The sequence below is a fragment of the Scyliorhinus torazame genome, chromosome 11 (assembly GCF_047496885.1).
Source record: "Scyliorhinus torazame isolate Kashiwa2021f chromosome 11, sScyTor2.1, whole genome shotgun sequence".
NCBI lineage: Eukaryota > Metazoa > Chordata > Chondrichthyes > Carcharhiniformes > Scyliorhinidae > Scyliorhinus > Scyliorhinus torazame.
In genome coordinates, this window is record NC_092717.1 from 107,153,148 (window position 1) to 107,172,847 (window position 19,700).

A 19,700-nucleotide genomic window follows, 5' to 3' on the forward strand; every position below is an offset into this window, starting at 1 on the left:
AGAGCCGTGAGGTGATGATGCAGCTGTACAAAACTTTGGTAAGGCCACATTTGGAGTATTGTGTACAGTTTTGGTCGCCTCATTTTAGGAAGGATGTGGAAGCTTTGGAAAAGGTGCAAAGAAGATTTACCAGGATGTTGCCTGGAATGGAGAGTAGGTCTTACGAGGAAAGGTTGAGGGTGCTAGGCCTTTTCTCATTAGAACGGAGAAGGATAAGGGGCGACTTGATAGAGGTTTATAAGATGATCAGGGGAATAGATAGAGTAGACAGTCAGAGACTTTTTCCCCGGGTGGAACAAACCATTACAAGGGGACATAAATTTAAGGTGAAAGGTGGAAGATATCGGAGGGATATCAGAGGTAGGTACTTTACCCAGAGAGTATTGGGGGCATGGAATGCACTGCCTGTGGAAGTAGTTGAGTCGGGAACATTACGGACCTTCAAGCAGCTATTGGATAGGTACATGGATTAAGGTAAAATGATATAGTGTAGATTTATTTGTTCTCAAGGGCAGCACGGTAGCATTGTGGATAGCGCAATTGCTTCACAGCTCCAGGGTCCCAGGTTCGATTCCGCCTTGGGTCCCCTGGAAGGACCCCGCTCCCATCAGCGAGTTTAACATGGTGACCACATAGGCCCCCACATCCGACCCCTCCAGGTTTAATTGCTGTTCTTCGGGTGTGAGTGAGCCTGAACAGTGAGTGCCGACAAGTTGTACCCCGTGTGCACTCCCTTTACTCTACATGACCTGGAGGTGTATGAAGGGGCGCTGCAGTGGGAGGGCTCAGCCCGCCTCCCTGTTCCGGGGGGTGGGGCTAAGCCGGCTCCTGTAGACGTGGTACCAGTCCTGCCTGCGGCTTGCAGCGCTATTTGCTGGTGTTGCTGAGGGCTGGGAAGCTGCCGCCATGGGTCTGCGCAAGAAAAGCAAGAACCCGCCGGTGCTCAGCCACGAATTCATCATCCAGAACCACGCCGACATCGTATCGTGTGTCGCCATGGTCTTCCTGCTCGGTCTCATGTTCGAGGTGAGCGGCGGGGATGGGATGAGGGTTTGGGCGGGGATGAGCCGAGCTGGCTCGGGGGTACTCGGTGGGCTGGGCCCGACATTATGTGGCATTCGGCTCTCTTCACTGTGTGGCCGGTTAACCAGGGCCGGTCTACGGCAGTGCCGCCCCTGCCCGGAACACAGTACTCCCAGGTTGTAAATGTTGCCGGAGCTTCCTCCATACCAGGAGCTACGTCCACACTGGCCTCCAACCCACCCCCCCATCACCCAGACTCGGGCCGTTGCAGCGGGGCATTCTGGGAGTTGTAGTGCCGTAGTGATGTCACGGCGTTGGCGGTGTGACTCTGTGGACTACAATTCCCAGCGTGCCGTGCGCGGAGGGCTTCGTTCCTGGGCTGGTTGGGTTGACGTGTACAATTGTGAGCTAGGACCTTCCCCAGCTTTCTTTCTGCTTTATGTTTACTCCGAGTTTGCAACATTAATATGTATTTATCTGGATTCATAAATATCTTCCACTTGATTTAAATACAAGCAAAAGGTATTAAAAGGACAATAAAAGCAACGTGCTAGAAATAATCTGTTCTTCAATATCTGTAGAGAGAGAGAAAGACCCAACTGCAGCTTTACACTATAATAACTTTGTGTCACTTTCCCCTTGTTCCATTTGTGAAGTTTGGAGACAGCCGACAGATATTTGTGTATACTTTTCCTAAATGGCCTGGCTGATGTAGAATCAGATACAGAATCACAGGGGCAGGCCCTGTATGTTTACCACATTTGGCATAGGAACAGAACAGACTTCTAAAGCCTTTGCTGGTCCACTTTATTGTTCTCCGATGCAAATCCTCACTCTTGTAATTGCATGGTGGGAGGGTGAATTGTCGGGAGGATGCAGAGATCCTTTCGTGTGATTTGGACAAATGGGTGTGGGTTTGGAAGGTGCTGCTTAAGGAATCTTTGTGAGTTCCTGCAGTGCATCTTGTAGATGGTACATGTGGCTGCCACTGTTCCTCGGTGGTGGAGCAATTGAATGTTTGTGGAAGGGGTAGCAATCAAGCAGGTTGCTTTGTCCTGGACGATGTCTAGCTTCTTGAGTGTTGTTAGAGATGCACTCATCCAGGCAAGTATTCCATTACACTCCTGACTTGTGCCTTGAGATGGTTGACAGGTGTGTGGGTGGGGTGGGGCTGTATTTGTCCATTGCTGACTCTTCAACATGTTGTCACCTCCCATACTCCTCTTTCCCTCAACTATACATTTGAAACTCTTAACTTGGTTTCATGCCCCTTCCTTGACATTGAAAGTCTCCCTTCAGTCACAAATTCCATCCTCTATAATCATGGTATATTATCCCTTCTTGACCTCTGAAGCACATACAATTGTCAATAACAACCTGCTCCATCCAACACCTCTTCCAACGTGCAGCTTAGTGAAACTACCACATCCAATTCTAATCTTACCACTCCAATATAGAAAGGGCACCTCCAGTTAATAATAACTTCTCTTCCTGCCTCATAAACTATTGTTCTGGAGCCCCCTAAGGATCATTCCTCTTCCTAATGTACAATATCTTCAGTCTGGTTCCACGTACCTTCTGCTCTGCCTCTGTGTTGCCTTCCTACTTTTTTTAATAATTTAGAGTACCCAATTCATTTTTTTCAATTAAGGGGCAATTTAGTGTGACCAATCCACCTAACCTGCACATCTTTGGCTTGTGGGGGCGAAACCCACGCAAACACGGGGCGAATGTGCAAACTCCACACGGACAGTGACCCAGAGCCGGGGTCGAACCTGGGACCTCGGCGCCGTGAGGTAGCAATGTTAACCACTGCGCCATCGTGCTGCCCATTGTCTTCCTACTTGACCAAATCAGCCTTGAATAAGCTACAATTTCCTCTGATTAAACATTGGGAATTTTGTTCCATTGTCTCATGTTTCATCAGGCATAATGCAATTCTAGCATCCTCTGTAACCTTGAGCTCAAATTCCAGTTCTATATTTTACCTATCAAGCATTCTTCCTACATCCAGCTACATAACATCACCAAACTCAGCTCCTTCCTCAGCCTTTCTCTTACTGAAATCCTCATCCTTGCTTTTTGTAAATTCCACAATCAACTATTTAAATTCTCAGGGCAGCACAGTGGCTAGCACTGCTGCTTCATGGCGTCAAGGTCCCAGGTTCGATCCCGCTCTGGGTCAATCAATGTCCGTGTGGAGTTTGCACATTCTCCCCGTGTTTGCGTGGGGTTCGTCCCCACAACCCAAAGACGTGCAGGATAGGTGGATTGGCCACGCTAAAATTACCCCTTAATTGGAAAAAATGAATTGGGTGCTCTTTTTTTAAAAAAAAATAAATAAATTGAATTCACTCCTAGCTGCCTTCCACTTTCCGACGGCTACAGAACGTTAAAAATTCTGCTGTCCACACTCTATCCAATTCCAAGTCCCATTCCATTCACCCTATACATGCTGATCTAGATCTGGTCACTCTCCTGTAGTGACTTAAAGTCTCATCTGCACGACTTCTGGGTGCGGCAATGCGGAGCTGAGCCGCACAAATCGGCAGCTCCCGCTACCACGGACTTTCGGGCTCGCTAGAAGAGCCCCAACGGAACTTTTTTCGAAACTAACCCGTGGGGAAGGTAAGAGGGAGGTCCCCCTCCAACTTGTATGAAACGGACTCGAAGCGTAACGGCCACAAATGTGGCATTGGAGCAACGGGGAAAGGGACAAAATGGTGGCGGCCAGAGACAAAGGGGAGCTGCAGGAGCTGGAGCAACGGGAAAAACCGGGAAAAAAGATAAAATGGCGGCGGCCAGAGACAAAGTGGAGCTGCAGGAGTTTATTAAGCACTGCTTCGAGGAGCATCGCGAGGCGATGCATAAGGAAATGCTGGCGCCTATGCTTTCGGCAATCGAAGGACTAGGGATCACCCAGAAGGCCCACGAGGGTCAGATCCAGGAGATACAAAAAAGAGTTGGTCAGAACGAGGACGAGATCTCTGGCCTGGTGGTGAGAGTGGAGCAGAACGAGGCGCTACACTGGAGGTGGGCGGGAAGACTCGAAGGCCTGGAGAACAGGTCGAGGAGAAAGAATCTGCGGATCTTGGGTCTCCCTGAAGGAGCGGAGGTGGCTGATGCCGGGGCATACGCGAGCATGATGCTCGGGCGATGATGGGCAAGGAGGCCCCTTCGAGGCCGCTGGAGTTGGACGGGGCACACCGGGTGCTGACGAGGAGGCCCCGGGCAAATGAGCCGCCAAGAGCGATGATGGTGAGGTTCCACCGGTTCACGGACAGAGAGTGGGGCCTGAAATGGGCCAAGAAGGAGTGGAGCAGCAAGTGGGACAATGCAGAGATCCGAATATACCCGGACTGGAGCACGGAGGTTGCAAAGCGGAGAGCGGGTTTCAGCCGGGCCAAAGCGGTGTTGCAACGGAAAGAAGTGAAATTCGGAATGCTGCAGCCGGCGCGACTGTGGGTCACGTACAAGGGCCAACACTACTATTTTGAAACTCCTGAAGAGGTGTGGACATTTGTACAAACTGAGGGTTTGTGAGGGTGGGGGGGATGTTTGAGGTTTGATGTGTGATGGTTGTTGTATATAGGGGGTCAATCACAATCACGCGCAGGAAATGTTACAAGGGCTGGGGGAGAGAGACAATGCTGCGATGGGAGCTGCGCCAGAGGGGGCGGAGCGGGCTTTGGAAAGTGCAGGGTTTAGTTTTTCCCACGGGAAGAAAGGTGGGAGGGGGAACTCCCACACGGGGAGGTCAATGGGATAGCGGGAGTAGCCGGTGTCAGCTGACTTACGGGAGTGACATGGGGGGAGCAAAAAAGTTAGACCGGGGTCTAGCGGGCGGGGGGGGAGGAGGGAAGAAAAGGGTTGTTGCTGCACTGGCCGAAAGGGAATGGGACATAGAAGAGGTGGTCGGGACGGGGGTCCCCCGTCTGGAGGGTGAGGGAGGCATGGACACGGGACTGGCCCAGAAAAGGAGATGGCTAGTCGGCAGGGGAGGGGGTGTGAGTGAGAGCCCCTACAGTCCGGCTGATAACGTGGAACGCGAGGGGGCTGAATGGGCCGGTGAAGAGGGCTCGAGTGTTCGCGCACTTAAAGGGACTGAAGGCTGACGTGGTCATGCTCCAAGAGACTCACCTGAAGGTGGCGGACCAGGTCAGGTTAAGAAAGGGATGGGTAGGACAGGTATTCCACTCTGGACGACGCGAAGAATAGAGGGGTGGCAATATTAGTGGGAAAGCGGGTGTCATTTGAGGCCAAGACTATTGAGGTGGACAATGGAGGGCGATATGTAATGGTGAGCGGTAGGCTGCAGGGGACGTGGGTGGTGTTGGTAAACGTATACGCCCCGAACTGGGATGATGCAAGATTCATGAAGCACATGTTGGGGCGCATTCCAGACCTGGAGAAAGGAGGCCTGATCATGGGAGGGGACTTCAATACAGTGTTGCACCCAGCACTGGACCGCTCCAAATCAAGGACTGGAAAGAGGCCGGAGGCGGCCAAGGTACTTAGGGGGTTTATGGATCAGATGGGGGGGGGAGTGGACCCATGGCGGTTTGCAAGGCCGCAGGCCAGGGAATTTTCTTTCTTTTCCCATGTACACAAAGCCTAGATTCTTTTTGTTCTGGGCAGGGCGCTCATCCCGAGGGTGGAGGGGACGGAGTATTCGGCCATAGCTGTTTCGGACCATGCTCCGCACTGGGTGGAACTGGAGCTGGGAGAGGAGAGGGACCAACGCCCGCTGTGGCGGCTGGATGTGGGACTGCTGGCAGACGAGGTGGTGTGTGGGAAGGTGAGGGGGTGTATCGAAAGGTGCTTGGAGGCCAACGACAACGGGGTGGTGCAGGTAGGGGTGGTATGGGAGGTGTTGAACGGGGTGGTAAATGGACAGCTAATCTCCATTGGGGCTCATAGGGAGACGACAGAGGGCATGGAAAGGGGGAGGTTAGTGGGGGAGATTTTGAGTGGACAGGAGATACGCAGAGGCCCCGGAGGAAAGATTACTTGGGGAAAGACGGCGGCTTCAGGCGGAGTTTGACCTGTTTTTTTTTTTTTGAATATTTTATTGAGAAATTTTTGGCCAACCATCACAGTACATTGTGTATCCTTTACACAGTAATATAACAATATAAATAACAATGGCCAGTTTTATAAATAATATATAAACAAAAACAAAACTAAATGGCAACTGTCTTGTCCCAGATAAATATTCTCCAAAAATATGTTTTAACAGCCCAATATACAATTATCTATAACAACAACCTATACATATTATACTTGTATATTAACATCCCTGAGAATCCCTCTAGTTCCTTCCCCCCCCCGGGCTGCTGCTGCTGTCTTCTTCTTTTCCATTCCCTCTATCTCTCTGTGAGGTATTCGACGAACGATTGCCACCGCCTGGTGAACCCTTCAGCCGATCCCCTTAGGACGAACTTAATCCGTTCCAGCTTTATAAACCCTGCCATGTCATTTATCCGGGTCTCCACACACGGGGGCTTGGCTTCCTTCCACATCAACAGTATCCTGCGCCGGGCTACTAGGGACGCAAAGGCCAAAACATCGGCCTCTCTTGCCTCCTGCACTCCCGGCTCTTCTGCAACCCCAAATATAGCCAACACCCAGCTTGGTTCGACCTGGACTACCTTCGAAAGCACCTTTGTCACCCCCACCCGAAACCCCTGTAGTGCCGGACATGACCAGAACATGTGGGTGTGATTCGCTGGGCTTTTCGAGCATCTCGCACACCTATCCTCTACTCCAAAAAATTTGCTAAGCCGTGTTCCAGTCATATGCGCCCTGTGTAACACCTTAAACTGAATCCGGCTTAGCCTGGCACACGAGGACTATGAGTTTACCCTACTTAGGGCATCAGCCCACAGCCCCTCCTCAATCTCCTCCCCCAGCTCTTCTTCCCATTTCCCTTTCAGCTCGTCTACCATAATCTCCCCCTCGTCTCTCATCTCCCTATATATGTCTGACACCTTACCGTCCCCCACCCATGTCTTTGAGATTACTCTGTCCTGCACCTCTTGTGTCGGGAGCTGCGGGAATTCCCTCACCTGTTGCCTCGTAAAAGCCCTCAGTTGCATATACCGGAATGCATTCCCTTGGGGCAACCCATATTTTTCGGTCAGTGCTCCCAGACTTGCAAACGTCCCATCTACAAACAGATCTCTCAATTGTGTTACTCCTGCTCTTTGCCATGTTCCAAATCCCCCATCCATTCTCCCCGGAGCAAACCTATGATTATTTCTTATCGGGGACCACACCAAGGCTCCCGTCTTTCCCCTATGCCGTCTCCATTGCCCCCAAATTTTCAGCCACCACCACCGGGCTTGTGGTGTATTTCTTCGGTGAGAACGGCAACGGCGCCGTCACCATGGCTTGTAGGCAAGTCCCCCTACAGGACACCTTCGCCAATCTCTTCCACGCCGCTCCCTCTTCTCCCATCCACTTACATACCATTGAGATGTTGGCGGCCCAGTAGTACTCACTCAGGTTCGGTAGCGCCAGCTCCCCCCCCTATCCCTACTACGCTGCAAAAATCCCTTCCTCACTCTCGGGGTCTTCCCGGCCCACACAAAACTCATAATACTCTTCTCGATCCTTTTGAAAAAAGCCTTCGTGATCACCACCGGGAGGCACTGAAACACAAAGAGGAATCTCGGGAGGACCACCATTTTAACCGCTTGTACCCTCCCTGCCAGTGACAGGGATACCATGTCCCATCTCTTGAAGACCTCCTCCCTCTGTTCCACCAACCGCGTTAAGTTTAACCTATGCAATGTACCCCAATTCTTGGCTATCTGGATCCCCAAGTAGCGAAAGTCCCTTGTTACCTTCCTCAGCGGTAAGTCCTCTATTTCTCTGCTCTGCTCCCCTGGATGCACCACAAACAGCTCACTTTTCCCCATGATCAGCTTATATCCTGAATATTCTCCAAACTCCCCAAGTATTCGCATTATCTCTGGCATCCCCTCCGCCGGGTCCGCCACATACACCAATAAATCGTCCGCGTAAAGAGATACCCGGTGTTCCTCTCCTCCCCTGAGTACTCCCCTCCACTTCCTGGAACCCCTCAATGCTATTGCCAGGGGCTCAATCGCCAGTGCAAACAATAATGGGGACAGAGGGCCTCGTCCCTCTATGGAGCCGAAAATACGCAGACCCGCGTCCATTCGTGACCACGCTCGCCATCGGGGCCCTATACAGCAGCTGTACCCATCTAATATACTCATCTCCAAAGCTAAATCTCCTCAACACCTCCCACAAATAATCCCACTCCACTCTATCAAATGCTTTCTCGGCATCCATCGCCACCACTATCTCCGCTTCCCCCTCTGGTGGGGGCATCATCATTACCCCTAGCAGCCTCCGTATATTCGTATTCAGCTGTCTCCCCTTCACAACCCCAGTTTGGTCCTCATGGACTACCCCCGGGACACAATCCTCTATCCTCATTGCCATTACCTTGGCCAGAATAGTTCTATAGGACCCGCATTGCAGCGGGTCTTTTTCCTTCTTTAGGAGAAGCGATATCGTTGCCTCTGACATATTCGGGGGCAGCTGTCCCCTTTCCTTCGCCTCATTAAAGGTTCTCTTCAGTATCGGGGCAAGCAAATCCACATATTTCCTACAAAATTTGACTGGAAATCTATCCGGTCCCGGAGCCTTCCCCGCCTGCATACTCCTAATTCTTTCACTACTTCCTCTATCTCAATCTGTGATCCCAGTCCCACCCTCTCCTGCTCCTCCACCTTAGGAAATTCCAGCCGGTCCAGGAAGCACATCATTCTCTCCTTCCCATCCGGGGGCTGAGCTTCGTATAATCTTTTATAGAATGCCTTGAACACTCCATTCACTCTCTCCGCTCCCCGCTCTATCTCTCCTTCCTCATCCCTCACTCCCCCTATTTCCCTCGCTGCTCCCCTTTTCCTCAATTGATGGGCCAGCAACCTGCTCGCCTTCTCCCCATACTCATACTGTACACCCTGTGCCTTCCTCCACTGTGCTTCTGCAGTACCCGTTGTCAGCGAGTCAAATTCTACGTGTAACCTTTGCCTTTCCCTGTACAGCCCGCATATATATGCCTCCGCATATTGCCTGTCCGCCCTCAGAAGTTCTTGAAGCAACCGCTCCCGTTCCCTACTCTCCTGCTTTCCTTTATGTGCCCTTATTGATATCAGCTCCCCTCTAACCACTGCCTTCAGCGCCTCCCAGACCACTCCCACCTGGACCTCCCCGTTATCATTGAGTTCCAAGTATTTTTCAATGCACCCCCTCACCCTTAGACACACCCCTTCATCTGCCATTAGTCCCATGTCCATTCTCCAGGGTGGACGCCCTTCTGTTTCCTCCCCTATCTCCAAGTCTACCCAATGTGGAGCGTGATCCGAAATGGCTATAGCCGTATACTCCGTCCCCCTCACCTTCGGGATCAACGCCCTTCCCAAAACAAAAAAGTCTATTCGCGAATAAACTTTGTGGACATAGGAGAAAAACGAAAACTCCTTACTCCTAGGTCTACTAAATCTCCACGGGTCTACTCCTCCCATCTGCTCCATAAAACCTTTAAGCACCTTGGCTGCAGCCGGCCTCCTTCCAGTCCTGGATCTCGACCTGTCCAGCCCTGGCTCCAGCACCGTATTAAAATCTCCCCCCATTACCAACTTTCCCACCTCTAGGTCCGGGATGCGTCCTAGCATGCGCCTCATAAAATTGGCATCATCCCAGTTCGGGGCATATACGTTTACCAAGACCACCGCCTCCCCCTGTAATTTGCCACTCACCATCACGTATCTGCCCCCGCTATCCGCCACTATGGTCTTTGCCTCAAACATAACCCGCTTCCCCACTAGTATAGCCACCCCCCTGTTTTTCGCATCTAGCCCCGAATGAAACACCTGCCCCACCCATCCTTTGCGTAGTCTAACCTGGTCTATAAGTTTCAAGTGCGTCTCTTGTAACATAACCACGTCTGCCTTAAGTTTCTTAAGGTGTGCGAGTACTCATGCCCTCTTTATCGGCCTGTTCAGCCCTCTCACATTCCACGTGATCAACCGGGTTGGGGGGCTTTTTACCCCCCCCCCCCTTGTCGATTAGCCATCCCCTTTTTCCAGCTCCTCACCCGGTTCCCACGCAGCTGTGTCCCCCCCCAGGCGGTGCCCCCCCCCCGCCCACCCCACCCCATTCCGGCTCCCCCCTCTCCCCAGCAGCAGCAACCCAGTAACTCCCCCCTCCCACCCCCCCCCCCCCCCCGCTAGATCCCCCACTAGCGTAGTTACACCCCCCATGTTGCTCCCAGAAGTCAGCAAACTCTGGCCGACCTTGGCTTCCCCCCGTGACCTCGGCTCGCACCGTGCGACGCCCCCTCCTTCTTGCTTCCCTATTCCCGCCATGATTATCATAGCGCGGGAACAAAGCCCGCGCTTCCCTTTTGGCCCCGCCCCCAATGGCCAACGCCCCATCTCCTCCACCTCCCTTCCTCCCTCCACCACCACCTGTGGAAGAGAGAAAAGTTGCCGCATCGCAGGATTAATAACATTAAACTCATTTTTTCCCCCCTCTTTGCCCCCCACACTCGCCCCACCACTTTGTTTCAAACGTTCTTTTTTAATAACCCACTTATTCCAGTTTTTCTTCCACAATAAAAGTCCACGCCTCATCCGCCGACTCAAAGTAGTGGTGCCTCCCTTGATATGTGACCCACAGTCTTGCCGGTTGCAGCATTCCAAATTTTATCATCTTTTTGTGAAGCACCGCCTTGGCCCGATTAAAGCTCGCCCTCCTTCTCGCCACCTCTGCACTCCAGTCTTGATATACGCGGATCACCGCGTTCTCCCACCTACTGCTCCGAGTTTTCTTTGCCCATCTAAGGACCATCTCTCTGTCCTTAAAACGGAGGAATCTCACCACTATGGCTCTAGGAATTTCTCCTGCTCTCGGTCCTCGCGCCATCACTCTGTATGCTCCCTCCAGCGGATCCGCCGGGGCCTCCGCTCCCATTAACGAGTGCAGCATCGTGCTCACATATGCCCCGACGTCTGCTCCTTCTGCACCTTCAGGAAGACCAAGAATCCTTAAATTATTCCTCCTCGTGTTATTCTCCAGCACCTCCAGTCTTTCCACACATCGTTTATGGTGTGCCTCGTGCATCTCCGTCTTCACCACCAGGCCCTGTATATCGTCCTCGTTCTCGGCAGCCTTTGCCTTCACGACCCGAAGCTCCCGCTCCTGGGTCTTTTGCTCATCCTTTAGCCCTTCGATCGCCTGTAATATTGGGGCCAACAGCTCCTTCTTCATTTCCTTTTTAAGTTCTTCCACGCAACATTTCAAAAACTCTTGTTGTTCAGGGCCCCATGTTAAACTGCCACCTTCCGTCGCCATCTTGGTTCTTGCTTGCCTTCCTTGCCGCTGCTCCAAAGGATCCACTGCAATCGGGCCACTTCCCTCTCCTTTTTCCATCCGTTTCCAGGGGGGATTCCCTTCTGGTTTACGGCACAGTGCTTCTAGCCGTTAAAATTGCCGTTGGGGCTCTTATTAAGAGCCCAAAAGTCCGTTCCACCGGGAGCTGCCGAAACGTGCGACTTAGCTGGTCATCGCCGCATCCGGAAGTCCGGAGTTTGACCTGTTGACCACAGGGAAGGCGGAGACACAGTGGAGGAAAGCGCAGGGGGCGACCTATGAGTATGGGGAAAAGGCTAGTCGGATGCTGGCACACCAGCTCCGTAAAAGGATGGCAGCGAGGGAAATAGGGGGAGTCGAAGATGAAAGGGGAGCCACAGTTCGGAGTGCGACGAAAATAAACGAGGTATTTAAGGCCTTCTATGAAGAGCTGTACAGATCCCAGCCCCCAACGGGGGAAGAGCGTATGAGACGATTCCTAGACCAGCTGAGATTCCCGAGGGTGGAGGAGCAAGAGGTGGCTGGTCTGGGGGCACCAATTGGGTTGGAGGAGCTGAGAATGGGTTTGGGGAGCATGCAGGCGGGGAAGGCCCCGGGACCGGACAGGTTCCTGGTGGAGTTCTACAGGAAGTACGTAGACCTTCTACAGGAAGTACGTAGACCTGTTGGCCCCGCTATTAGTGAGGACCTTTAATGAGGCAAGAGAGGAGGGGACCCTACCTCCGATCGTAGAGGCCGATCACGCTCCTCAATGTGGAGGCAAAGTTGCTGGCAAAAGTGCTGGCCTCGAGGACTGTGTCCCGGGGGTGATTCACGAGGACCAGACAGGATTTGTAAAGGGTAGGCAGCTAAACACCAACGTGCGGCGGCTCTTAAACGTGATAATGATGCCATCGGTGGAGGGAGAAGCGGAGATAGTGGCAGCTATGGACGCGGTGAAGGCCTTTGACCGAGTAGAGTGGGAGTATCTCTGGGAGGTGCTGCATAGGTTTGGGTTCGGGGGATGATTTATCAGTTGGGTTAAGCTCCTTTACAGAGCCCCGGTGGCGAGTGTAGTGACGAACCGGCGGAGGTCGGAGTACTTTCGGCTGTACCGAGGGACGAGGCAGGGGTGCCCCCTGTCCCCGTCCCCCCGTTCCCTTTGGCGATCGAACCATTGGCCATGTCATTGAGGGAGTCTAATAAATGGAGGGGGGTGGTCCGAGGGGGAGAAGAGCATCGGGTGTCGCTATATGCGGATGACCTGTTGCTGTACGTGGCGGATCCAATGGAGGGGATGGTGGAGGTCATGCAGACTCTTCGGGAGTTTGGGGAGTTTTCGGGCTATAAGCTCAATGTAGGGAAGAGTGAACTCTTTGTATTACAGGCGGGGGACCAAGAAAGAGGGATAGGGGACCTACCGCTGAGGAGGGCGGAGGGGAGCTTTCGGTATCTGGGGACCCAGATAGCCAGGAGTTGGGGGGCCCTCCATAAATTGAAGCTGACGAGGTTGGTGGACCAAATGGAGGAGGATTTTAAAAGATGGGACATGCTACCGCTCTCGCTGGCGGGTAGAGTGCAATCGGTCAAAATGGTGGTCCTTCCGAGGTTTTTGTTTGTGTTTCAGTGCCTTCCCATCGTGATCACTAAAGCCTTTTTTAAGAGAGTAGGCAGGAGTATTATGGGGTTTGTGTGGGCGAATAAGACCCCGAGGGTAAGGAGAGGGTTCCTGGAACGCAGTAGGGACCAAGGAGGGTTGGCGCTGCCAAACCTGGGGAGCTACTACTGGGCAGCAAATGTGTTGATGATCCGCAAGTGGGTTATGGAGGGAGAGGGGGCAGCATGGAAGAGGATGGAGATGGCGTCCTGCAAAGGAACGAGCCTGGGGCGTTGGTGACGGCACCGCTGCCGCTCTCGCCGACAAGGTACACCGCTAGCCCGGTGGTGGCGGCAACGCTAAGCGTCTGGGGCCAGTGGAGACGGCACCGGGGTGCAATGGGAGCATCGGTGTGGTCCCCGATCAGGGGTAACCATCGGTTTGTCCCGGGGAAGATGGACGGGGGGTTGCAGAGCTGGCATCGGGCGGGGATCAGAAGAATGGGGGACCTGTTCATTGACGGGACGTTTGCGAGCCTAGGGGCACTGGAGGAGAAGTTTGAGCTACCCCCGGGAAATGCCTTTAGATATGTGCAGGTGAGGGCTTTTTTGAGGCGACAGGTGAGGGAATTCCCGTTGCTCCCGGCACAAGAAATTCAAGACAGGGTGATCTCGGGTGCATGGGTCGGGGAGGGCAAGGTGTCGGCAATACACCAGGAGATGAAAGAAGAGGGATAAGTGCTGGTGGAAGAGTTGAAGGCTAAATGGGAGGAGGAGCTGGGGGAGGAGATCGAGGAAGGTCTGTGGGCTGATGCCCTGGGTAGGGTTAATTCCTCCTCCTCGTGTGCCAGGCTCAGCCTGATACAACTTAAGGTGGTTCACTGAGCTCACTTGACGGGGGCGAGGTTGAGCAGGTTCTTTGCGGTAGAGGACAGATGTGGAAGGTGCTCAGGGAGCCCGGCGAACTATGTCCATATGTTTTGGTCATGCCCGGCACTGGAAGGGTTCTGGAGAGGAGTGGCGGGAGCAATATCTCACCTGAGTGAAAGTCCGGGTCAAGCCAAGCTGGGGGCTAGCAATATTCGGAGTAGTGGATGAACCGGGAGTGCAGGAGGCGAAAGAGGCCGGTATTGTGGCCTTTGTCCCTAGTCACCCGGCGAAGGATCTTGCTAATGTGGAAGGAGGCGAAGCCCCCCAGCGTGGAGGCCTGGATAAACGATGTGGCTGGGTTCATAAAGTTGGATAGGATGAAGTTAGCCTTGAGAGGGTCTGCGCAGGGGTTCTCCAGGCGGTGGCAACTGTTCCTAGACTATCTCGCGGAGCGCTAGAGGAAGGCCGGTCAGCAGCAGCAGCAACCTTTGGGCGGGGGGGGGGGGGGGGGGGGTCGGTCGGTCGGTCAAGAGATAACATGAAGAATCGGGGAAACTGGCACGTACGGGAGAGAGCCAGTGTACAAAGCTATGTAAATATACTATTTTGCCATGTATATCTCTTGCTCCGCGCGATTTCTCGTTTCTTTTTTGTTACGGGGTGGGGGGGGGCGGTTATTGTTTGTAAGGGAGAAAAATTGTGTTAAAAACTTTAATAAATGTTTTTTTTTTTAAAGTCTCATCTGCACATTTTAATCCCTTCATGCCCTTTCCCCTCCTGTCTCAGTCACATTTTCCAATCCTACAACCCAAATTCCACTAAGCTCCACTGTCTCTGCCACGTTTTGTGCATCCTTTGCCCCAGTGTTCATAGCTGTCTCTCGGTTAATAAGGGCATTATGTCCTTAAATTTCAGTGCCTCTCCACCTCTCATTCAGATCTCTTCTTTGACCAAGCTGTTGGTCATAACCCGCATTAAAGGGATTATGCCACTATGAATTACCTTGAGATATCTTCCAATGCTCACGGTGCTGTATAGGTACAAATTGTCGTTGTTCCTTCAGCATGCCAGCACAGCTGAAGGGTTCGATTCCCGGCTGGGTCACTGTCTTTGCGGAGTCTGCACATTCTCCCCGTGTCTGTGTGGGTTTCCTCCCACTAGTCCCGAAAGACAAAGGCGAGTTGTTAGGTGATTTGGACATTCTGAATTCTCCCTCTGTGTACCCGAACAGGTGCCGGAATGTGGCGACTAGTAGCTTTTCACAGTAACTTCATTGCAATGTAAGCCTACTTGTGACAATTAAGATTATTAATAACTCCAGTAGTAATGTAAGTTGTACCAACTTAGATTTTTAAGAGGTTTTTTTCTCTGCATACATTTGAGGGTTTGAAAGAGTTGAAGTTTTGTCCCTGAAAATCCTTTCCCCTATTAATTTGAAGGTGTTGCATATGATTCCACATGCCCTTTCAGCCCTGTTAGTTCACCATGGTTCCCATTAATTCACATGGAAGTCCAAACTGTTCTAATCAACATTTGACTACAGAGTCTAATTCTCATTTCACCCCTCGCCAAAACATGCACATGAGCAGATAGTGATCAGAGTGTGGACTGTGAATGCTCTTTTGCGGCCTAGGTGAATTATTGTACCTCAAGCGCTGCTCTGATCAGATTGAGATGATAACAAGTACTTTCTCCCAATTCTGGCTTACTGATCAAAACACAGTTTTGTTCATACACAAGCACATTTATGTAAAATAATAATATTGTTTTGCAACCATTGTAGTGCATGTAATCCATAATAATTTAATTACTGCACTGTTGATTGGAAAGTCTGGAGGGAGAGGTTAAAGCAGAATAGCAGCTGAACCCCAAGACCTGCTTTGTTTTCATCTTCTTGGACTTGCTTCATAGCCATTGCAAAGGAGGTGGAGGTCGGGTGTTGCATTTTATGTTCTATTTGGTGCTTGCAGATTGGGTACATTTTCTAATTGTTAAGTTCTTGTTTCTTATTTCTAGTAGCTGAGCTGATGCTCAACTTTCCTGTTTTGCAGATGACCGCTAAGATGGCTGTTTCTTTTGTCACTCTTCAATATAACGTTACATTCCATGCAGCGGGTATGTTTTCTCACCTTTTTTTATTATTTCTTACAAAAATAACTTGCATTTATATACTGCCTTTAACAGAATCAAATGTCCCAAGGCGTTTCACAGAAACGCTGGCAAGAAAAATTTGGCAGAGTTGCATAAGGAGATATTAGGCGGAGGTAGGTTATAAAGAGCATCTTAAAGGAGGAAATCGAGATAAAGAGGTGGAAAGGTTTAGGAAGGAATTTCAGAGCATTAGGGAAGAGCAGGTATGACCGTCAGTGGTGGAGCGCTTAAGACGAAGAATGCAGAAAAGGCTAGAATTGAAGCTGTGCAGAGATCTCGGAGAATTGGAGGAGTTTATAATGTTTGGGAGGGGGAGTTTATAATGTTTGGGAGGGGCAGTGTTTTTTTTTTTTTAAATATGTTTTATTGAAATTTTTTTCCCAAACAACAATTTTTCCCCTCTTACAAAGCAAACGCAACAATAATACAGAAATTTTTAACAATACACAAGTAACAAAACCCCTTTATCTTTGACCTAAACTAAACTAAACCCCCTTCCCCCTGGGTTGCTGCTGCTGGTCATCTGTCTTCCCTCTAACGTTCCCCTAGGTAGTCGAGAAATGGGTGCCACCGCCTGGTGAACCCTTGAGCCGATCCTCTCAGTGCAAACTTTATCTGCTCCAGTTTAATGAACACCGCCATATCATTTACCCAGGCCTCCAGTCCGGGGGGTTTCGCCTCCTTCCACATGAGTAGGATCCTGCGCCGGGCTACTAGGGACGCAAAGGCCACAACGTCTGCCTCTTTCGCCTCCTGCACTCCCGGCTCTTCCGCAACTCCAAATAGAGCTAACCCCCAGCCTGGTTTGACCCGGGCCTTCACCACCCGCGAAATCACTCCCGTCACTCCCTTCCAATACCCTTCCAGTGCCGGGCACGCCCAAAACATATGTGCGTGGTTTGCCGGGCTCCCGCCACACCTCCCACATTTGTCCTCCACTCCAAAGAACCTGCTCAATCTTGCTCCCGTTATGTGTGCTCTATGTAGCACCTTAAATTGAATCAGGCTAAGCCTGGCGCATGAGGAAGAGGAATTTACCCTGCTTAGGGCATCAGCCCACATACCCTCCTCTACCTCCTCCCCTAGTTCTTCTTCCCACTTTCCTTTTAGTTCGCCCACCGACTCCTCCCCCTCTTCCCTCATCTCTCGGTAAATCTCTGACACCTTGCCCTCTCCGACCCACACCCCTGAAAGCACCCTGTCCTGTACCCCCTGTGTCGGGAGCAACGGAAATTCCCTCACCTGTGTCTAGTAAACGCCCTCACCTGCATATATCTCAAGAAATTTCCCCGGGGCAACTTATACTTTTCCTCCAATGCTCCCAAGCTCGCAAAAGTCCCATCTATAAATAAATCTCCCACCCTCCTAATTCCCAACTGGTACCAGCTCTGAAATCCTCCATCCATTCTTCCTGGGGCGAACCTATGGTTGTTCCTGATTGGGGACCCCACCAGGGCTCCCCGCACCCCTCTCTGTCGCCTCCACTGTCCCCAGATATTCAATGTTGCCGCCACCACCGGGTTCGTGGTAAACATTTTAGGTGAGATCGGTAGCGGCGCCGTCACCAGCGCCTCTAAACTCGTCCCTTTACAGGACTTTCTCTCCAGTCTTTTCCACGCCGCTCCCTCACCCTCCATCATCCATTTACGTATCATTGCCACATTGGCGGCCCAATAGTAATCGCCCAAGTTCGGTAGTGCCAATCCTCCTCTGTCCCTACTACGCTGAAGGAACCCCCTCCTTACTCTCGGAACTTTCCCTGCCCACACGAAGCTCGTGATGCTCCTGTCTATTTTATTAAAAAAGGTCTTGGTGATTAGTATAGGGAGACATTGAAATACAAATAAGAACCTCGGGAGGACCATCATCTGGGAGGGGCAGTGTTAAGGAGGGATTTGAAACGATGAACAAGCATTTTAAAGTTGATGCATTGCCGGACCGGGAGCCAGTGTGGCTCAGGTGAGCACAGGGATGAAAACTGCTCGGATCTCGGATCAATTTATAATGCAGCAAAGTTTTGGATGACCTCAAATTTATGGAGGGTGCAAGGTTTTGAGAGCTTTGAAATAGGTGCGTTGAGAAGCAAAGAAGACATTGATGAGAAGAATTGCTACTGTGGGCCACTGGCCTTCATATCAGGGTTGTACATTTTAATGATGGTTGCATTTCCTTGCCAGTTTTCTCCCTTTTGCATCCTCTTCTAAATCTATTGCTTCCTTGGTTGAATGTGGGCATTGACTGCCTACATGTATTTTGTGCTTATGAATGTGGGTGGCGATGTTATTTGACTGGACAGAGGCAGTGATGTAAGTCAGCTGAGCTTCATCTTGTCAACCCCATGTACATTTTCAGCAGGGATTGATAGCAATCAGGAACTGGAGAGTTGGTTGATTTGCCCCTCTTCCTAAGAGACCTTGGACTAACTTTAGTATTGCTTTAATATTGACCAGTTCATTGGGTTACTTTTTAAATATTATGGATGCAACACAAAACGTTTTCTGACTTTTCTCAAAGGTGCTAAGTTACCCAAAAGTGAGGCAAGTACTATTTCAAAATGTCTCTCGACTTTAAGAATTAAATAAACTTACTTTGAGGGTATTTTCTATTGAAACAAAGTTCCAATGTTTATCTTTTTCATTTAATGCATTTTCCATCCCTCTTCCTTCTGATCCTAGCAAGAAGAGAAAAGGATGTGATTGATTATTGCACAGTATTGATGTATAGGTTTGTGTCTTCACCATACCATGGTTCATTTGTTGTAGATTAGTGATTATTTATTAAGAGTTTTAATATTAATAGAGGCTTCCCAATGGAGAATTGCAAAATCATTGTTCAGTAGTATTTAATTTTAATCGCAAAGCAATCATTTGGAAGGTCTGGTTCTCCCTTCCTATTGCTTTTCTCTCTCAAAGGCATTGGCTTTCTGAGACACTGCCAGTGCTTCATTTGAGTGACATTTCTTCCTGTGAGAGCCTTGACTGATTGTGGCAAGTAGCACACCCAAACCGATCCTGTCCTTACTGGTATCTACCAGTGATATATCTACTGGTTACTTGATATTGAGCAGAAGACACTTTATGGTAAACAAGAACATGTGTCCTTGCTGACTGTCTCCTCTCTTACCCTAAACGTGGCAGCAGAGATTAGTTCAAGGCAGGGATATTTGACCGTGTAATAGTTTTGTTTTGAAGAAGTGACAAATTGGATAAAGGGAATGATATATGTTTTGTATAAACTCCTTTTCAGAAAAGGTTCTGCTGCTCCCTGTCTAACACCTTGGGAGAACTGAGAGACATGGGAGTGTATGTATGTGGGCCTTGAAGGATGCAGGGTAAATTGGGTAAGATAGTGGGCTTTACAGATAGACATGTAGAGTACAGGAGCAGGGAAGATATTTTAAACGTCAATGATTAGGCCCCAGATGGAGATGGCCCAATTCTGGGTGCCACATTTTAGAAAGCCTGTCAAGGCCTTGGAGGGGAACAAAGCAGGTTTATTAGAATGGTCTGAGTGTTGCAGGACAAGTTGATGTGGAGAGATTAGAGAAAGCAATTGTTCTCCTTGACGCCAAGAAGCTTTCAGAGGCGATTTAATAGAAGTGTTCAAAATCATGGAGGGTGAATAAGGACAAATTTGTTTCCAGGGGCAGAGACACTGATTTGACATAA

General features: G+C 50.6%; 1 protein-coding gene across 2 annotated transcripts in view; it reads left to right on the forward strand.

Moving 5' to 3' along the window:
* Nucleotides 1-817: 817 nt before the first annotated feature.
* tram1 (translocation associated membrane protein 1) overlaps nucleotides 818-19,700 on the forward strand; it is a 53,002-nt gene continuing 34,119 nt past the window's right edge. The window contains exons 1-2 of one of the 2 annotated variants that reach the window (XM_072467587.1): nucleotides 818-1,026; nucleotides 15,933-15,996. In XM_072467587.1, coding sequence (XP_072323688.1) covers nucleotides 907-1,026; nucleotides 15,933-15,996 — 184 coding nt within the window. In that variant the 5' untranslated portion in view covers nucleotides 818-906. The remainder of the gene's footprint in view (nucleotides 1,027-15,932; nucleotides 15,997-19,700) is intronic. The other variant, XM_072467586.1, reaches the window with a different exon arrangement.